This window comes from Nycticebus coucang, chromosome 11 (genome assembly GCF_027406575.1).
Source record: "Nycticebus coucang isolate mNycCou1 chromosome 11, mNycCou1.pri, whole genome shotgun sequence".
NCBI lineage: Eukaryota > Metazoa > Chordata > Mammalia > Primates > Lorisidae > Nycticebus > Nycticebus coucang.
The window spans coordinates 40,752,310-40,773,420 of NC_069790.1; the positions used below are offsets into that span (position 1 = coordinate 40,752,310).

Here is a 21,111-nt window from a genome sequence, read left to right on the forward strand (position 1 = left end):
TAATATATATTTATACAAACAATGCATGTGTATACAGATATAGATAAGTTTATGTGTATTTAGTCAATTTTCTTCAATTTTAACGTGAATACAGAGTGTTTGTGAGGTTTCCATGTTTTTAGTTAGCTTATAAAGGGAAATTTGATAGCCATCTCCCTCCTTCACACATTATATTACAGAAAAACTCAAAGAAATAAAAGGGTATCTAGTCAGCCTTTATACTAGATAATGTGGAAAATTTACTGAGTAAAGATTAAAACAATCTTTATTACGGGAGACCACACCTCAACATACAATGGAGAAAAACGTCTCTGTGGTGAGAAAACATAAAAATAAAATGTGTCTCTCTAACGAGCCATGAAACTCTGAAGAAATACACAGCTTCCTCTCTCATTCCCTTTCTGAATTCCTATTCATTTTGAGGCAGGCTCGCCTCGTCCATTAATTAACCTTCAGGTCCTGGAGGTCACCTCCTTGGATCTGTTCTCTATATTCCAAAATGATTTATTCCATAGGAAATATCAAAGTAAATATCAAAGTCAGCTTAATATTGACCATGTTGTCAAAATAATGATGTATTATATCTACTAAAATGCCTGGAGTTGTGAAAAATGAAAAAAATTCAAAATCCACTTTTGTAATTTTAAATGGTATAGGTAGTATTTACCCCACTTTAGAACTTTAGTTCCCATCAGTGGGAGTTGTGTGATTGCATCAATTATAACTTAAAAATATTGTTGCAAATTAGGTCATATATTTTTGAGTATCTGTTTCAAGAATATAAACCAGTTTGTAGTGTTGCAAGCTAATCATATATAAAGAAAACCTGCATGAAAAGTGAATGGCGTAGAAGGTTTAGCTGCATAAACCATTTGTACTACTTAGCAGCTTATATACTGACCAGCTCATTGCTCGTACTGGGAAATGTGTTGACTTAGGAAATGTATATACAGAAATAACGTTAACAAAGCTACATTAAAAAAATTGATGAATTAGAAACCATAATGTTTATTAAATATTCGTAATGAAATCATGGGGTATTTAGAAAATGCAACCTTTAATGATTATAAAATATGAACTCTCAAAGTACTACTGTATGTGTGCCTATCATTTAGTATCTAACATCTTTTATCTAATGATTATTTATAAATATTAATTATTCTCTTATTACCAGATTATGAGCTTAGGAGCTAGAAAGAATCATGCTCAACATTTGAAATAATGTCCTGACTATTCTGGACATATGAGAGCCAATGAGAGAAATGACAATTTATGTAAGCTGAGTAATTTTATGAGTATTTTTATATATAAAGGAGAAGAGACTCCAACCATTCTTTAAACGTGGTGTTTTACTGCAACCATGAACAGAAGAGAGAAAAAGCTTTTGTATAAATGTTAATGGAGTTAAAACTGCAGAATGCATTGGGCATGTTAAGGAGACTTCAGCCGATTGCAAAGAATTTATGCCAATTTATGTATTTAAATTTGTATTTTTTAATATACTGAGAAGCAAAGGGAATGAATAGATATTTAGGTTTTAAAACATTAATACATAGAGTAAATCCCACATCGAATATGAAAAGTAAACGCTGAAGAATCAGAGATTCCATAAATGATATGTGCCTCTCTCTCAGTCATGACCACAAGATGGAAGATTTGTACACTGAAGTTAAATAGAAGGCTCAAAGATGCTAAGATATGTATTTAATATGAAGGAAAAAAGCAGGATCACAATTGTGAAGCTGTTCACATAGTAACTTCATGACTGTTGTACATTGTTTTTTATTTTCCACTTGGCCTTTGTTTTCTACAAGTGCTAGCACATTCTCGCCAAAATAATTAGGGGGAGGAATGAAGACTTAGTAAAAAATTTAGTATTGTGGCCAATGGATTTCTGATTTTGGAGCTGAGAGAACTATATTTTGAATTTATATTCAATAGTTTATGAGTCAGATCTCAATCTCTGTTGCTGAATTACTACAAATTGGTGGTGAGACTCCAAGGCAGCAGCCTCTCTACCTCTCTGTACATGGAGTGGGCACGGACTCTGAGCTCTTGTGTATTTTAGATGTTTGACATTAGGCAACACTTAACCACTCCAGAGGCTTCATTTCTTCACTGGCAAATAAGAGGTGATGAGTCAATGATAAACATAAATTACTGGTCACTTTGACAATTAGCTCTCAATCCTTACTCTCTTTAATTGTTACCATGCCATTATCTAACATCCTTGCCAATTACAAAGTTTTGTTATTCTACACTATTTTTGATAGTGCTTAAACTTTAAATACTGGCACACGCTGACTATTTTTTGCATATATTTTATGACTAATTTAGTTGGGTTATTTTCACTCTTGAGAAACATCAAAAACTGTTAGCATAGAATGTTTCTCCCATCTCTCTCCCTTCAGGAGGAAATTTACATATTTGCCAATTCCGGTTCAAAAATAGTAAATCAGCATTCGCTTGACATTTTTTAAACATTCAACAAGCCTTTTTTTTTTTCTTTTACCAGTTAGAATTTTGAAGGAACTCATATGAACATAAAAGAAAAAAAGAGAGAGAGAATGTTAAAACTAAGATGGTCATTCAATACTGGTCTGGCTGCCTGATAGCTGGCGGTAAAGCTGTGAATATAGATTATCTTTATGTATTAGCTTGGATGAGCAAAGCATAGCCTTTCAAAGAAGGTCAGGATTAATGCTTTCCATTCACGAATGAGGATACTATGGCATAGAACACCTAGAAATCCTACAGAGGGCCAAGAACAAGATAAGACTGGCTTCTCTGATGCTCTTAATGCTCAGTTCTCCATCCTGCAGGCCAGGGCTACTTCCCTGAGGCCAGTGGATAAGGGAGGGATATGATAGTTATCTCAGAGACACAATTAAAGGTACCACACAGTGCACGATTACACTTTCTTTTATGAGCTTTCCAGCAAAACACGAGTAGATGCTGTAGCTGGAGAAATGCTGATTGCCAGCATATTTTTATTTTTGTGGGCCCCAACTAAACTTTTTAGGTTGTGATGAGGCTCAGTGAAGGTGAAGGACAGTTTTTACTCCATAAATTATTTTCACAGAGAGATTCAATCATATTTTATTTAACAACAACAACAAAAAAAAGGTGGTAAGACCTTAAGGAGGAAAGGTAACATGGAAAAGAAAGCCACATGAGTCGGAATAGGGAGAAACATGTTACAAAAGAAATCATTTTCATTCAACTTAGAAGTATTGAAGATCAAGAGACATTATTAGATAAATAGCTACAAGACTTGCTTTAGATGTTCTAAATTTCCTCCACCACATCATGGGGGAAATTTTCCATGATATCACCAGGAAAAGTGTGCAGAGGGAAAAGGTCAATCCACATAGACATATGTGTATTAATGTGCGCGCGCGCGCGCATGTGTGTGTGTGTGTGTGTGTGTGTGTGTGTGTGTGTATGTGCTTAATTCACAAACCAAATGTCCTTTAGGGTAGGAAATAAGGTTCCATGCCATTAAAGAATAATCAATCTATATCTTAACTTTTAGTATGTTGATCTTACATTTTAAATTAGGAGATATGGCATTTAAAAATTGATACCTTGCTCAAAGGAAAATCGCAATTATTGGGTAGAATATGGTTCATCAAAAGATGCTTTTAAATCAGCCAGAAGGTATAAATTGGGATAGTAGTCAAAGCCCTTTTAGTAACTTATGACTAAAATCTTTTAGTTGCCAACAAAATTGGTTAAGAACTATTTTCTGACACTCATGAGTTAGATATTCCCTTTTTTAAATTTAGAATAAATAAATAAAACTTGAAAATTAAAAACAGTTCCATAAATGGAAACATATTAACATAAATTGCACTTAGGAAACTCAAGCCCCACTATCCCAAATTTGATTCCTCCAGCTTGCAATAAGCAGAGTTGAAATAAAACAACTTAAAAATTGGTTTCTGCCTGTAATATGTTAATGAGTGAAAAAATATAGTTGCTTGCAATAATATTTCTATGATAGTCAAGCTCTCCAAGAAACCTTTTCCATTGTCATAAATCAAAAAAAAAAAAAAAAGGTACTATAATTATCAACGGAGGCTATTTCTCAAACCAACCCAGTAGACAACAGAGGGTGTGAAACTATAGTGTGGACAACTTAAAAGATTCTTCCCATTTCTAGTCTTTAGGAAGACCAGGAACAAGATGTCAAAACCATTGCTGCTGAACTCTGGATTCTACTCAGAGTTCTACTTTAATGGGAAGGACACAGACCCTACCTACACGTTGGTATTGAGCACAGTTCAGTAGCTTAGCAGCTGGCAAGATCTTGATCAAGACTCACACAGGCTTTGTGCTTTACGTATATGTGTGTATACATGATGGCACATTGCATATGGCACATAAAGCACAAATTTCCATCATTTGTTTACCTGTCCGTTTCTTTAAGAGACTGTAAATTAGGAAGTCGGGTTGGTTATCTCATTTATCATGGTATTGTATGGCCATCTTCTCCGTCCCTGGCACAAGTCCCAGGCACAGGATAGTTGTTCAGCATATATTTTTTGGCTCAGTCCGTACTATTATTATTATTAGGCTAAGCCTCAATTAAAAAAAATAGATGAGAACTACTAGCCAATTTGCACACATAAGCAACATACTTACAAATGCTATGAAATAAAATTTTAGGATGATGTCTAGAGAAAAATTGGACTAATTTTTGCTTTAAGCCAAACTAATTTATAAGTTTAATTATAAGGACTGCTTTGACACAGATTACCATTTCTAAATATCTATTAGAAATTGCGCAGTTATTTTCATCATGGTTATTAGTTTTTTTGTAATCACAAGGGTTACATTTTTAGCAGAAGTAAATTTGTACCATTTTAATCCCCATATTCCAAAGTTTTACTTTAAGTTAACTAATAAGTTTTCTTCCTTTAAAAAAATATTAAGGAGGTCTCAATTTCTGAATTAACTGGTCTCTCACAATTAATTTCATTGAAAACGTTAGCCATGTACTTCACACGTACATCATTTTCAATAAAACATCAGTACTAAGAAACTGCCTTCATGAAAAATGACTGTATTTTTGCCATAAGTACTTTTTTTAGAGAGTGAGTGTTTCTCAATACTAAAAATATATTCATTCTTTAAAAGTTACCAGCAAAATAAATTTTTTAAAGAGGATACTACTTTATTCTAAAACCAACATGTGTGCGTATGCCCTCAGAAAAATCACATTCTAAATATACATGTAAAAGAAAGTAAAAATGAAAAATTAATCATATATAAAGAACTACAAAATACAATAATGAATCTGAAAATAGATACGATGATTTAAAAACTGATGATGAAAATTATTAGAAGGTAAAAAGCACAAGATTCACTTTGTTGCTGATTTACTTGCCCTCAAACAAAATGCAAAACCCATGCAAATCATTGGTCTCTATTATAGGACTTACATGTTATAACACATGTTAGAACGTTATCATAAATGTCTCCATATTGAATGTAAATTCTGGTATAAAACTTGTTTTGGTTAAGAATATTTACATTTTTAGGTTTTAATTTTGTTTGGATTAACAATTTAACCTTTCTAAGTTAAAAAATGGAATCAGAAGTAAAAACCTTACTTATAAATTCTACCAAAGTGAAGTAGGCAATAATTGGCTTAAAAAATCCTAACCCAGTGAAACCAATGGGTCTCTTAGCTTTACACAGAGGATAGCTCCCTAAAGATAGATTGAAGTTTGTTCAGCATAGGTCTTCTGGGTAGGTAGGGCTGCACCTTGTCACCTCACACAGCAGCTCGGGACTAGATGCTCAGGGTGGTTTAATGTCAGGATTAAGTCTGTATGCAAATCTCAAACTTGTAAACTGTGCATGTGTCTATGATTGGTTAAGAACCTCAAACCTGGGACAACTAATTTTAAAATATGGATGTTCAAAGAAGTTTGTTACCTTGAGCAAGGCACTTTGACTCATAGAAGTTGATGTTAATTCTGCTGGAAATTGCAGCCAATATCCTTACTGCAAATCCAGTTCCTGAGTTGTAGCTTGTATTTTTAAATCTTTAATTTCTCTTCAGATGTTCTTCACTAATTTTAAAGCATTCAAACTATTGGGAGCATAGTGATAACTTTAAATGACTGAAGAGAAATTTTAATATGTGAATCATATGGATTATAAGACAAAATATTTCTTAAAAAAATTGACCTAAAGGGAAAGGCTAAAATATTGGAAACAATTCTTGAAGTGACTAAAAGTATTCACACTATCTTTAGTCACCATCTTATATATATGTAAGAATATATATATTCTTCCTCAACAATGAATTCACTGAAAGATTTAGAGATTTAGAGATTTGGCAAGATGAAGTAATCACACTATAATATATACAAGAATCAGTAAAGGAGGTTTGAATTAAAATGACAGTTTGTCATCTAAGTTGGGTCTAAAATACTGCAATGATAATTGTCTTGAGTTTCTACTAACAAAGTAGCAATAAACTAAAAATTTCAGATCATAAAAATGAAGATATTCTCCATCATTTATTAAACGATAGAGAACAGCAACTCTTCTGCATATACTCAATATTTCTTTTTCCCTTCCATCAGGCCAAATGTTATCCTTTTTTGTAAAACAAAATCAAAGCCAAATGGTAAAAATGCAAAGATTTGTTTAAACAAACAGTCAGAATTTCAGGGGCTTTATCTGCAGCATCCCAAGCAACCAAACAAAGCCAAGATATTGTCCATCTCTTTGACAGACAAAGAACCTCAGAGGTCCAGAGTGACATGCCCGAAGGCTGGCACGTGATGGGGATAATTAAATTAAATAGCAGGAAACAGCTTTTCCATATGCCACTGCCTGGCCACACACAAACTGTAACAGTAAATCTTTTATACTCCTGTTGGAAAAGTGTAACCATTAAAAAATATACAGTATCAAAACACCATCTGAGAATCAGAAGTTGCATATCTACATAACCCCCTTGAGCCCGCACTTTAATGCCAAATGTCTAAGAACTTCCTAATTCACTTTAGGGGCCACCCAAAGCCCATGATAAATAAAGAGGATGAAAACTTATCTCCCCCCTTCAGCTCAGGTTCACCAGCAATTTAAGTTGATGCTAATATTAATGTTACTTTAAGGAGATATTTCTATACCAAATAAAAACTTCAATACTTATGAATCAAAATTAAAATAAAATTACTTATTTTCCACCACTTTTACCTCCTCCCTCCTCATTACCCAACTGAAGACTAAGAAATAAGTTGAGAAAAGGTAAAAAAGCCTTTGGAATCTTTTTAGAAAACTCTCCTCCCAGGTGCCCCACAATTTCTCACCCACTAGTATAATTTCCTCTGACTTTGCCCTTGTAGTTTTAGGCTTTCCTTCAAGAAAACATTATTTTAAATACATGTATACTTTCATGTTTCTAGAAGAATTCCCTTGTATAAGCAGGTGCCACTCATTTTGATTAACAGTGGTTTCCAACAGCATTCATTTCTAATATAATGAATAGAAACTATGAAATAGTAATTGTCCTCTGTAAAGGAAACCAAAGACTAAGCATTGTGGTGGAAAAATACAATCAAGAAAACTGCTTAACAGGGATCCTGACTTAGAAGATAACAAGGCATTTTAACTCAGAGACACAGAAAACATAGACTCATTGAAGATCATGGCTTATTCGTTGAAACAGAAACATCAAATAGATAATGTAATATATAAAATATAAATAGTACTCAACGTATTTTTTGATAAAAATGTTATGCTAGCCATTATTCAGTTGTTAGAAATTGTCCGTTACCCATGCTTTCCATGCTAGACTTAACATTTTCCATTAGATTTATTATTTCTTACTATATGAGTTAGCTGAATTAACAGACCATGATCTTATAAAATTAAGTGTAATCTTCACTTACAAAATGCACTTACTTCATGGAAGTTCAATGTTAAAGAGAAAACAAAAGAGAAAGGAAAGAAGAAAGGAAGGAAAGGAGGAGGAAAGGAAGGAAAAGAAAAAGGATGGGAGGAGGGAGGAAAGGAAGAAAGACTTGAATTCTTCAAACTTAGATTTGAAAAAAAATTTAAAAATTACACAGTATTAGTGTTTTCACCTTAGTTTATTCCGCATAGACATAGGATGCTAGAGTTATTCCAAAATATTTGGGTAACAATGCCCATCTCTGTTTGTATATGTGTAAGCAAAAGTTAATGCTTGTTCCCTCATATGTCTGAAGAATTAATTTTGAATATAAAGATGATCAAAATCAAGGAAATTGAAAGCCTAGGAAAAAATGGCCAAGCCACACTAAAGAATTGAGTTGATAGGGCCAGTAAGTGAGCTGTCTCAAAAGGGAAGACAGGCCTAAGATGTAGTTAAACTAGCTCTTTCCCCCACAATAGCTGCATTTATCTCTTCAGACCTTGGCTGAATCCCGCCCTTCCTCTTCATCCTCATTCCTACCTCAGGGCCGTAGGGTAAGATTGATAACTCACTGGGATCTTTAAACATTTCTTGGCATTCAGTAGAGGCTCAGAGAACTCACAAATTAGTGAGCAGAAGAGAAACCATGTTATGAATAAAGGCTATTATAGATCTTCCTCAACAAAACTTTAAAACAAGCTTTGAAAGTTTCAAGTGATCAATACTCTTTAAAGAAAGATAACAGATTTGTCTAGCATCTAATGAAAATTTAGTAGACATTAAACAGAGAAAGAAAACATGAATCCTATTCAAGAGATGAGTCAGGGCAATAGTAGCAGACCCAGAAATGGTGGAGACAGAATTAACAGGAAAAAAAGTCAAAATAAATATTATAAATATGCTCAAGGATTTAAGGCTAGAAGAAAAAAATAATCGAATGGGACACATCAAGTGTTAGTGTTAAAATGTTCTGCTCTTCAAAATATAGGTGAAAATATTTATAACAGGTATATCTAGGAATGGACTGTATCCAAAATATGTTACTGTGATCATCAACAATAAAAAGACAATGGTTCAATTACAAAGAAATGATCAATACAGCTGAAATGAAAATTTAGAAAGAAGATATACAGATGGTCAATAAACACAGGAAAAGATGGTCAACATCATCAGACATCAGGAAAATGCAAATTAAAAACACAATGAGATTCCTCCATGCTTTCATTAGAATGCACATAGTTAAACTAGTATGACAGAACCTGGGGTTGACACCAAGGTAGAGGAATAAGAATGTAAAATAATAACCACCCCAAATTAATTTGGCAGTTTTTGGAAAATGAAAGCATGCAACTCAACAATTCTACTCCTAGATAATTAATTACCCAAAAGAAATAAAAACAAATGTCTACAAAAACTTGTAATCATAGTAACTTTATTCATAATTATACAAAGCTGAAAGTAATTTGAATTTCCATCAGTAGACAAATATATAAATTGAGACATATTCATACAGTGGAACACTATTCTGCAGAAAAATAACAAAAAACAAACAAACAAACAAAAACTACTGACATACACATAGATGGAACTCAGAAACATTTTTTGACAAAAAATCCAGACTGAAATATTGCATATGTTATATGATTCACTGAAATGAAATTGTTGAAAAATTAAAACTAATGTGTAGCATCAAAAAGCAGATCAGTAGTTGCTTTGGCCTGGGAGGAAAGTGGGGATGTGAACTTGACTTAAAAGGGAGCAGGAGAAAATTCTCTATAGTAGTATAAATATTCTCTACCTAGATTATGGTATATACCTTTTTCCACGTATATTAAACTATCCACATATAACAAATGAAATATACATGTATATTACAGTTCAAAAAAGCAGATTAAAATATCAGTAAGATTTAGGAAGTTCAATGTAACTAAAGTAAAAAGTTCATCTTGAAATTTTAATTTAAATTAGCCTAGAAAAAAAAAACTCAGGACATTTAGAAATTAGACTTTTTTGAATATCTGGGAGATACTCTTTCTAAGAAAAGAAATATTTGTCAGCTTCCATATCTTAAAAAAGTTATATTGAGATACAACTAACCACTGTACGTATATAAAGGCATAAAATCTACAGAGATATGTACTGTAAGTGTGGCATAAAAAATAGAGAAATGGAGTTAGATGTTTTTATGAGTCTGTCAGATAACTCAAATAATAAAGAAATATTAGACCATATTAATATGCACCAGAAAAGTAAACTTTAAATGTATTTATACTCAAAGTATAAATTTTATAAAGAATTTGATAGCACCACCTCGTGACCAAAATAATATCTAAGATGCTAAAAATATTGTGTACCGTAGACTTATTCTTTATCATGTTAAATAAAGATAATAAAGAATACTGATGGCTATTCAAAACCAGACAGCTGAGTTACTTAGGATCCAGAAATCAGGGCAGGATTTTCCACTGTCAGTTCTTTTAGCATTCACCTAACCAGCCATAGTAGAAAAAGGAAAAGATTCTCCAGCAAACATTTGTTAAAAAATAGAGACACGGCGGCGCCTGTGGCTCAGTCGGTAAGGTGCCGGCCCCATATACCGAGGGTGGTGGGTTCAAACCCGGCCCCGGCCAAACTGCAACCAAAAAATAGCTGGGCGTTGTGGCGGGCGCCTGTAGTCCCAGCTACTCGGGAGGCTGAGGCAAGAGAATCGCTTAAGCCCAGGAGTTGGAGGTTGCTGTGAGCTGTGTGAGGCCACGGCACTCTACCGAGGGCCATAAAAGTGAGACTCTGTCTCTACAAAAAAAAATAGAGACACATCTTAGCATTATTGCTTCATGCACATTCTAAAGAATGGCAGAGCCCTATACAGTGCCCACATGCAGGCTGCTAAATGTGAAGGGCCTAACACAACCAAAAACGACAAAGAGGAAAGAAATGAAGGAAGGTGGAATCCAGCGCACATCATGTGATGAGAGCCCCTGGGGCTACTAGACAATACCAATTTTCCCAGCGCTGCTTGGTGCTGATAACAGGGTGGGGATTAGAGATGAGAGTGGAGCATACGTGAATTATCCTTACAATTAATACTGGTAATGAAATATCTGATAGATTTTGAGTTGTCTTTAAGGTGAAGGAGAAAGGTATTGAAGCCCTCAAATCATTAAGATGTCTCAAATCTCTTCCAACATTAGCATTTTATATTTCTGTGTCAGGCTGCGTAAAAGCAAAAGAAAGATACTGGCAAGAGAACTACTCATCTGTCTAGGTTTTACAGCCTACCTATTTCCAACATGATGTGATGAGATCTATGAATTAACAAATTATAAAATGAGATGAAGGGGATATAAAGTAGAAACATGAAACAAATATATAAATAAAAGTATGTGTGCCACAAATGCAAGCCACATCTAATCTTAAATTTTCTAATTGTTGTATTAAAAAAGTAAAAGAATCTAGAAAGCTGAGGTGGGAGGATTGGTGAGGTTGGGAGTTTGAGATTACCCTGAGCAAAAGTGAGAACCCATCTCTAGCAAACAAAAAAATTAGCCAGGTGCCTGTAGTCCCAGCTATTCGGGAGGCGGAGGCAGGAGGATGGCTTAAGCTTAAGATTTTGAGACTGCTGTGAGCTATGATGACATCACTGCATTCTACCCAGGACAATAGAGTGAGATTCCATACCCCCCTAAAACAAAAATAAAAGTAAAAGAAAAACACACACAAAAAAACCCCAGGTAAGGGGCGGCGCCTGTGGCTCAGTCGGTAAGGCACCAGCCCCATATGCCGAGGGTGGCGGGTTTGAACCCGGCCCCGGCCAAACTGCAACCAAAAAATAGCTGGGCGTTGTGGCGGGCGCCTGTAGTCCCAGCTACTCGGGAGGCTGAGGCAAGAGAATCGCTTAAGCCCAGGAGTTGGAGGTTGCTGTGAGCTGTGTGAGGCCACAGCACTCTACCTAGTAAAGGGCCATAAAGTGAGACTCTGTCTCTACCAAAAAAAAAAAAAAAAAAAAAACCCCAGGTAAGATTAATAATGTCATATGACCCAATATATTCAAAATATTATCCTTTTAATAAGTATTTAATAGATATCATTTTTAGGGAGTTTTTTAATACTATGTCAGAAATTGGGTGTGTCTTTTGCACTTAGGGCTTATCTTAATTCTCACCAACCACATTTTAAATGCTTAATAGCTGCTTGTGGCTACTACCTTGGACAATGCAAATGCAGGAGTCTTTCCAGAAATTCTGTCAACAGAGGCACAAAGATCAAAGCAAAGATGCAGACATTAGTTCAACATAAAATTTAAATGCAACGTAGACATAAATAAAAATGAGTAACCAGGGTAGAATTTAAAATCATATTCATGAAAAAAAGTAACTAAGTTTTTAAAGAGCACCAGGATTAAAAAGGCATAATAAACATTAAGATTCTTGCATTATAATAATTTGGGGGAAGAAAAGTGAGGAAGTATCAAAAGCTAGAAAGCAAAACAAAGCAACCACAGGAATATCAGAAAAACAAGACCAAAATCAAATAGAAGTGAGGAAAACAAAGATGACAAAGATGATGCCTGGGAAAATGGAGCACAACAATCACGAAGTTCCTATCTCTCTTTAAAATAACCCAAATGCGTGGAAGGATATTCTTATTTTAAAAGCAATGTGTGTCATGCCAAATGGATCAAAGACTTAAAAGGAAGTGCTGAAATTATAAAACTCTTAGAAGGAAATATGGGTGCAAATCTTGGTGATCTTGGAACAGGCAACAGTATCTTAAATATGACACCCAAAGCACAAACAATAAAAGGAAAAACAGATAAGCTGGATTTCAGAAAAATTAAGATTGTTTACACATCAAAGAAAACTATTAGAAAATGAAAAGACAACTGACATAATTGGAGAAAATATTTGTAACTCATATATCTGTCAGTGATCTAGTATCCAAAATATATTTAAAAGCACTTACATCTCAACAACAAAAAGCTAAATTAAGAAGAAACAAGATAATTAAGAAATGGGAATGGATATCACTCCAAAGAAGATACAGGAATGGCCAAAGTGCATCAGAAAATGCTCAATGTCATTTGTCATTAGTGAAATACAACTCAAAGCAACAATGATAGTACTGCACACCCACTAGGACGGCTGCCATCAATAATGCTGGAAAATAACAAGTGTTGGAGAAGAGGTGGAGAAATCAGGAACCTTCATACATTATTAGTGGTAAAATAAAACAACCCAGCCATAATCGGTGGGATCACACCTGTGGTGCATATTATAGGGGTATTTGCGAAACTTGGTAAATGTAGAATGTAAATGTTTTGGCACAGTAACTGAGATAACGCCGGAAAGGCTATGTTAACCACTGTGATAAAAATGTGTCAAATGGTTTATGAAGTGAGTGTATGATGCCCCATAATCATATCATTGTATACAGTTATGATTTAATAAAAAAATTAAAAAACAAAAAAAAAAAAAAAAAAAAAAACAACCCAGCCATGTGGAAAACAGTGACAGTTCTTCCAAAAGTTAAAAGGAGCTGGGCACAGTGGCTCATGCCTATAATCCTAGCACTCTGGGAGGCCCGGCTGGGTAGATTATTTGACCTCAGGAGTTCAAGACCAGCTGAGCAATAGTGAGACCCCAACTCTACTAAAAATAGAAAAACTAGTTGGGTGTTATGGGGGGGTGTCTATAGTCCTGGCCACTTGCAAAGATGAGGCAAAGGATCCCTTGAGCCCAAGAGTTTGAATTTGCTGTGAGCTATGATGGCACACATTCTACCCAGGGCGACAGGGTCAGACTTGGTCTCAAAAACAAAAACAAAAACAAAAACAAAATGTTAAATTGAGTTACCATTTGACATAGAAAGTTCACAAGAAATGAAAACCTACATTAATACAAAAACTGATAAATAAATGTTCATGGTAACATTTTTCTTAGTAACCAAAAAAGAAAAGGGAAACTGTGTCTATCAGCTGAAGAATGAATAAACAACATATAGTATAATCATACGATGGAAAATTATCCAGCCATAAAAAGGGATGAAGTACATGTTATGAATGAACCGTGAAAATGTCATGCGTAAGAAAAGAAACCAGGCACAAAAGGCCACATATACTTGTTCCCATTTAAATGATATGTCTACAATAGGCAGATCCAAGGGATGGGGGGAGTCACCACTGAGGTGCAGGATTTCCTTTTGAGTCGGGGTTGATAAAAATGTTCTGATATTAGATATTCATAATGGCTGAACAGCATCATGACTATCTAAAATCTACTAAAGTAAAAGCAGTAAGTATAGTGAGAATAGCCTATAGTTGAATAAAAATGCAGAAGAATCTGAGAACAATATGCATTAAATATGAAAAAGTATATTTTGAAAACTATGAATCGGAGAGTCCAAGGATCTTAAGTAAAAGCTATTAAATTTCAGGCCATATTTCAGAAAATGGTTTAGAGCTTCTGGCCATCTCCAAAACACTATTTCTGAATAAGACACTGTCCTAAGGCCTTAAGAAATGGGGATTTCTGAGCTCCCTGTTAGTACAACAGCATGAAAACCTCTAGGGGTGTGGTCAGAATCAAAGTTTCTGTCAAGAGGATTTTCCATACCTTTTTTTTTTTTTTTGAGATAGAGTCTCACTTTATCACCCTCGGTATAGTGCTGTGGAGTCACAGCACACAGCAACCTCCAACTCTTGGGCTTAAGTGATTCTCCTGCCTCAGCCTCCTGAGTAGCTGGCTCTACGGGTGCCTGCCACAACGCCCAGCTATTTTTTGTTGCAGTTGCCACTGCTGTTTTAGCTGGCCAGGGTTGGGTTGGAAACTGCCACCCTCAGTATATGGGGCTGGAGCCCTACCCACCGAACCACAGGCACCACCCCATACCTTTCATTTAGAAAACTACATCAGAGATCTAGAACTTGACAAATGTCCCTAGTTCTTCTCTTTCACCACATTTTACACATACTATTTTAGGTCAAAATAATTATCAACTTCATTCTCAAAAGGCTTAAGAGTTTCCCTGACTACTTAAAAATGAGATTCTCTTTGCTTTGGTTGCAGAATGAAGGTAAAAAGTAAAGGTAATAACTCTGGTTCACTTCCTTTCAGGTTTGGCCCTGGTCAGAAAAAAGAAACCCACAAACTGTCAAGATTAAAAATGGTTGAATACAATGTATGTGTAAGAATTAGATCCTTTCTGGAAGGAAGTATGAAGAAACCTCAAAGTACTCAAGCTAGACCTCCCATTTGATCCTGCAATCCCATTACTGGGCATCTACCCAGAAGGAAAAAAATCCTTTTATCATAAGGACACTTGTACTAGACTGTTTATTGCAGCTCAATTTACAATCGCCAAAATGTGGAAACAGCCTAAATGCCCACCAACCCAGCAATGGATTAACAAGCTGTGGTATATGTACACCATGGAATACTATTCAGCTATTAGAAAAAATGGAGACTTTACATCCTTCGTATTAACCTGTATGGAAGTGGAAGACATTATTCTTAGTAAAGCATCACAAGAATGGAGAAGCATGAATCCTATGTACTCAATTTTGATATGAGGACAATTAATGACAATTAAGGTTATGGGGGGGGAAGCAGAAAAAGGGACAGAGGGAGGGGGGTGGGGCCTTGGTGTGTGTCACGCTTTATGGGGGCAAGACATGATTGCAAGAGGGACTTTACATAACAATTGCAATCAGTGTAACCTGGCTTATTGTACCCTCAATGAATCCCCAACAATAAAAAAAAAAAAAAAGAATTAAATCCCTCATCTACGAATTAGAAAAGAAAAGAGTCCTAATCTCATAATGTATAGCAGCAATTAAGAGGAGAAAACTGATTCAAAACAGTTTGGCAAATGCAAATGGGTGAGGGGAGAGAGGGTCGGTAATAACAGTTGAATAAATCACATAGAGGTAAGCATACTGGGCTTGTAAAAAGAATTAGCGCACACACACAGTGCCTCTGTAAAGGTTGAGAACAGTGCTCTGGTACCAGAGTGCCTGGGTTTGAATCAGAAGTAAACTGCAGCTACTTGCATGACCTTGACTTTAACTTCTCTCTTTGCCTCAGTGCTCTTATCTCTTCCAAGAGTTGCGAACACTACTTTCCTCACCAGGTTGCTGTGAGGAGTAAATGAGCTAATACTAGGTATGAAGTACTTGCAACAGTAACTGGGGCATTATCTACCTGCAATAGTTAAAGGTCTTTTTGTAAATCTAGATAATGCAAAAAAGTTGCATTATCTAATCATAGTTTATAAATCTCAAGGAAATTATAAAATGAGATGTAGCAATGAGAACAGAAAACTTTTTAAGTCTAAAAAGATACGATCCTGGCGTGACTGAGAAGACACATTCTCAATAGCTGTTTTGTTTGTCTAAATTATTTGTTTGCCCTCCTATACAGTCTTTTTAAACCTAAGATAAAGGAATTATCAGTAACAAAGGGAATGATTCTCAAACTCTCTTGTATCTCCAAGTCCCTGACTATAATTGGTTACGATCGTAGACCTCAATTATTTATCACTGTAAACCTTCAATTGCACACCCACATTTCATACCTACTATAGTTATTTACAATTATATGCTTCAGTTATTGGGAAAAAAACACAAAGAAATGCCAAATTAAAAACAATGCTTTGTTGTTATCTACATCTATATCTGTTAAGTATTGGGTGGCCATAAAGTTCATGTGTAATTTTTCAAAATATACAATTTAAAACTGCACACGAACTTTATGGCCACCCTGTATTAGATTTCAAAAAAACGTTTAGTGTCTGAGTCCCTTTTAACATCTTTCAGAAAAAAGGGAGCATGAAACAATATAAACATTTCTTAAAAGACTATATTTCTCAGGTTCATGAACAGTAGCAGTCTACAATTCAATAACCAGTTTCACCAGAAAGAAGGTCACTTTTCACTGCCCAAAGAGGAAATCTAATGGTTTTTTTACACCAAGCCTTGGCAAAAGCTTTTTTTCTGAAGAAAAGTTCTGTAACTTTTGACGGATGCTTTTTATTAAAATAGTCACTTTATATAACCCTTTAGAAATCAGATATACACTATAAACCACCATTTAATTAATTCCTCTCTTATTTTAAATAGAATACCAAGTTAATCTTGCAATTTTATCATCCAAGACAAGTTTCAGGAAATTATGACTAGCATTCATGGTATTTCCAGAATTCTGATGAAATTCTCAAATTTATGGCATTATGGAATGATAATCCATTTTGTTATAGACAACGATTATAGCTCCAGATTTCTTAACACTCTTAGGCAATACTGATGTGACTTAAAGTAACTTTAACTTATTGTCCAAAAACATTTTTTTACAATACATTAAAGAATTCTGCTTTTGGAAAAAGATCATGTCACCCTTTTGCCCTTTTAGCTAAACTACTGACATTTAGATTAAGTAAATCAAAGGAAATTTAAAAATTACATTTAATCTATTGAACCAAATATAGTAACAGGTTATGAAGTATTATTGACTGGTAAGTTTTGCTAGAACAGATCAGAAGAGGAGAACGGTCCACCTGAGGCCCACGTGATGTGTACGGTACAGTTTCCTTCACCTGGGTCAAGCTCCTTGTTCTTCCCTCTAGTATTACAATAATCGTTACCATATAAAGGGACATCATTTAGTTAGTATTTTCTCTTTATATTTATGTACTATCACTTTATACTTGTACTTCAGGATCTCACTGTAATAGACTTGATTATTATAGTACTTGGAAAATTATTCATTTTAATATTTATTGAGTGCTTGTTATATTCAAGGGATTATGGTAAACTTTTTAAAAATAATTTTTTAAGTGGAGTAAAGTTAGGCACTGACATCTATTTATATAAAGTTTTATATTTATAAGTTGACATTTTAATTTAAATACCAAAGATAACATATCATGAAAAAGGTCACACTGGAAAAAGGAAAATGCAACAAATTTTACATGTGTTAGCTATCTGGTAATTGCTGGTATAAATAGTTTAAAGTCATTATTGTTAGATTTATTATTTTTAATGGTATTAGATGTAACTGCTCAAAATATCTTTATTTTGTTTCAACAAAGAATGGCAATATATTTTGATATATGAGACCTAGTGTACAAGCTTCAAATTCAATTAAATATTTACACAAAGCCAAATGTATGAAAGGGGATCTTTTAAAAAAAACTTTATTTGAGAAAGGAAGAGACTTATAACAGAAGGCAAGAAGGAAAACATACAAACAATATATTTACAACACAAAACAAGAGATCACCTTCAAGGGTGTAAATTATAATAAATACAGTAGATTTTTAAAGAGACATTTATCAATTAATTCTAAGATTATTTAAGTCCAGCTTTCCTTTTCACTGGTTCCAGGTAGTTTCTCAATTAAATTCAAAGACTATCAAATTCAAACAATTAACGTCCACCAACTGTACTGATGAAACTCTCTCAAATGACATTATAAAAAATAGGGTTTTTTTTGTTTGTGATTACATATCTTTGAAGTAATATTATACAAAAGTCTGCTCAGCCACATGTTCCTCCCCAAATAAAATGTATTTTAAAAGATGCACTATCCCTTTTTTATGAGATTGAAAAAAGACTTTGAAGAAAATGAATATTTATGAGATGGAAAAAATATACAATTTTATCTTAGGCATGCTATGTTTTTAATGCAAAACAACTGACAAAAAGTCATTTTAATATGAAGGAATATACTAACCAAAATATGTTGGTGATAGGGAGTGTTGCCTATTATAGCTATTTGTCAAATTATCAGGACTTTCATTATATGGAAAAGTTTTAAACTTTCTAACTTCTAGTTATGTTAATTTAATCTGAATGGAGACTTTTTAAAAAAGGATAATGTATCTTTAGCAGTAACATTTTTAAAGAAATATTTTTAAATGTCACAGCAAAATGTAAACAACACGTGCCAATAACATACAGTTGAACAAGGTCTACATTTGGCAAAACTGCTATATCTCCTTTGAAACAGGATACTACACCTTAAAATACCTCGGATTTAGAAATATAAATATTTTAATAGAAAAAAAACCTCACAAAGATTCTAGGTCAATTTGGATTATCCATATTAAAGGGGTCTTAATACAATGAACCTTTAACTAGCTTAACAAAAGTAAACCTATAAAACAAGGTAAACATATCAAAAGGGAATATGAAGGAAATGTTCCAGTGAAAAGCTTCCGTAACAATTTCCCTACTTGTGGTGTTATTTTCTTAGACAATAAATCAATTCATAGAGTGCCCTTTAAAAACAGAAAGAGTAAAACACTATCCTCAGATTTTTTTTTCCTACATTCCTCAGTACATGAATCACTTGGACTTCCTGTTTCCACAAGGCATTTCCTGTTCAGCCTCACAGAATCACTTTTCTGTAGGAGAACAGCAGGAACCTGACAAAGAACTGACTTAAATAAACATTGTCTTCTGTGGCCTTCAAAGTTGTTTGTATTTTATAGCATCAAAGGACATAGTCCTTCTGAAGGTGCACTATGTACAAATAAATTCTTTTGTCAAGCCTAGTTTTCCTAATTTTTTATTTGCCAAAATGGTATGGTATATGCCCATGTCATTACGGAATTATACATAAGAGATTCTAGCAACAATATAAAATATGATACACCTTTTCTTTTAAAATTTATTTTGACTTGGTGTCAGTTAATAATCATACTGTTACTGTGTTTTCTGCAACTATAGATACAATATTGCATCTGGACCATAATGGTGCACATTAATTCTCACCAAACATTTGCATCTTCTTCATTTGATCTTTTTCAATAAACAATGTCATCAAACTACATAAGATAAAAAGTAAAATGAGCAGTGCTACGTGAGACATAATGTAATCTTTTAAATAGTAGTGCAATTTGTATCTATATATTTAAAACCTCCTGTATTCCTAATAGTTTCAATTGCAACCTATACAATAACCTAGGACTATTGGCATGGTAACCAGAACATTTCTAATTAACAAAAGAGAGAGAGGGAGGAAGGGGCAGACTATCTTTAACAGTGGTCAAGACTATAGTATGATACATTATGTACAGTGATGTGAAAACTGAATTTTACATATTCCAAAAAAATCCAAAACTAATAGAGGCTTCATTGATCAGACTGGGAGTCTATTTCCAGCAGTCACGGATCTCAACACATAAACTAAAAATAAAAGTGAGTTCATTTTCTTTAGAAATAATTGGTGTAGTAGGCTTTGGGATGAATTTAAAGCCTATTGATTACTCGGACATCATGTACCATAACTTTAGTGTAACAGGTATTTCCTTACCAGTGGATTTTCAAGGAAACCTTGATATCTATATAGAGATCAATATATAGAGGGATCTCTGTATAGATGTATGTATATATCTGCATCAGTTAGAATCCTTAAACACTGAAATCAAATCATCCAGAGATATAAACTGATAGGAAATTATATCCATTTATCAAAACTTGCAATGCATTTCATTTTCAGATAATGACTTTAATTACAAATCCTGGAGCTAAATCTTTGCCTATTACCTGTTGCATAAAAGCAGCCTGCTCCCCAGATTCCATTTCCTGGATCTGAGCATCTTCATCACTGTCCACTGGTTCCTCCTTGACCTTCACAGCCCCAACTTGTTCCACTGTGTCATCCACACAAGCACTGCTGTCGCTCCTAGTGCTGTTGCCACTAGAGGGCGCTCTGTCTTCCTGCATTGCCTGGTCCCCTTGAAGCTCTTCCTCTGCTTCCTCAAGGTGACTGCCTGGTTGCTTCAGTTGTTCAATAGATTTCGAAAGCAGCTAGAAGAGAGTGTTCAGGGGTTCAACATTCAATAGTTCTTGGTGACAACAGAAAAGAAAATTATACTTTGATTTCTAGTAACTCTACTTCAATACACTCCAATTTCTAATCACTGAACATTAATTTCAAAATGAAATTGTGTGCAAAATCTTCCTCAGTAATAATTCTAAATCTGAAGCAGTCCCATCATTTCTATATTCAATTGGTGTGGTAAATATGGAATGAAAGCATGGCACATTTCCTTTTGTTTTAGTGGATCACTCTTTAATGTAGTTTAAAAAATGATGCAGAAAAAGGTAAATAAACTTTATCCATGGAAACCTTGAAACTTTCAAAAGGACAAGTTTTACTGAGTCAAATTAATCCCAATGAATCTCAAAA

The 21,111-nt window shown here is 34.2% G+C and overlaps 1 protein-coding gene across 15 annotated transcripts in view; it reads right to left on the reverse strand.

Moving 5' to 3' along the window:
- The window catches only part of HDAC9 (histone deacetylase 9), a 1,013,994-nt gene that overhangs the window by 319,066 nt on the left and 673,817 nt on the right, over positions 1-21,111 (reverse strand). For 8 of the 15 annotated variants that reach the window (XM_053609487.1, XM_053609488.1, XM_053609490.1 and 5 more), the window contains one exon: positions 18,094-20,729. In XM_053609487.1, the coding sequence (XP_053465462.1) occupies positions 20,415-20,729 (315 nt within the window). In that variant the 3' untranslated portion in view covers positions 18,094-20,414. Of the gene's footprint in view, positions 1-18,093; positions 20,730-21,111 lie in introns of those variants that run through there. The other 7 variants (XM_053609475.1, XM_053609477.1, XM_053609481.1 and 4 more) reach the window with 1 other exon arrangement.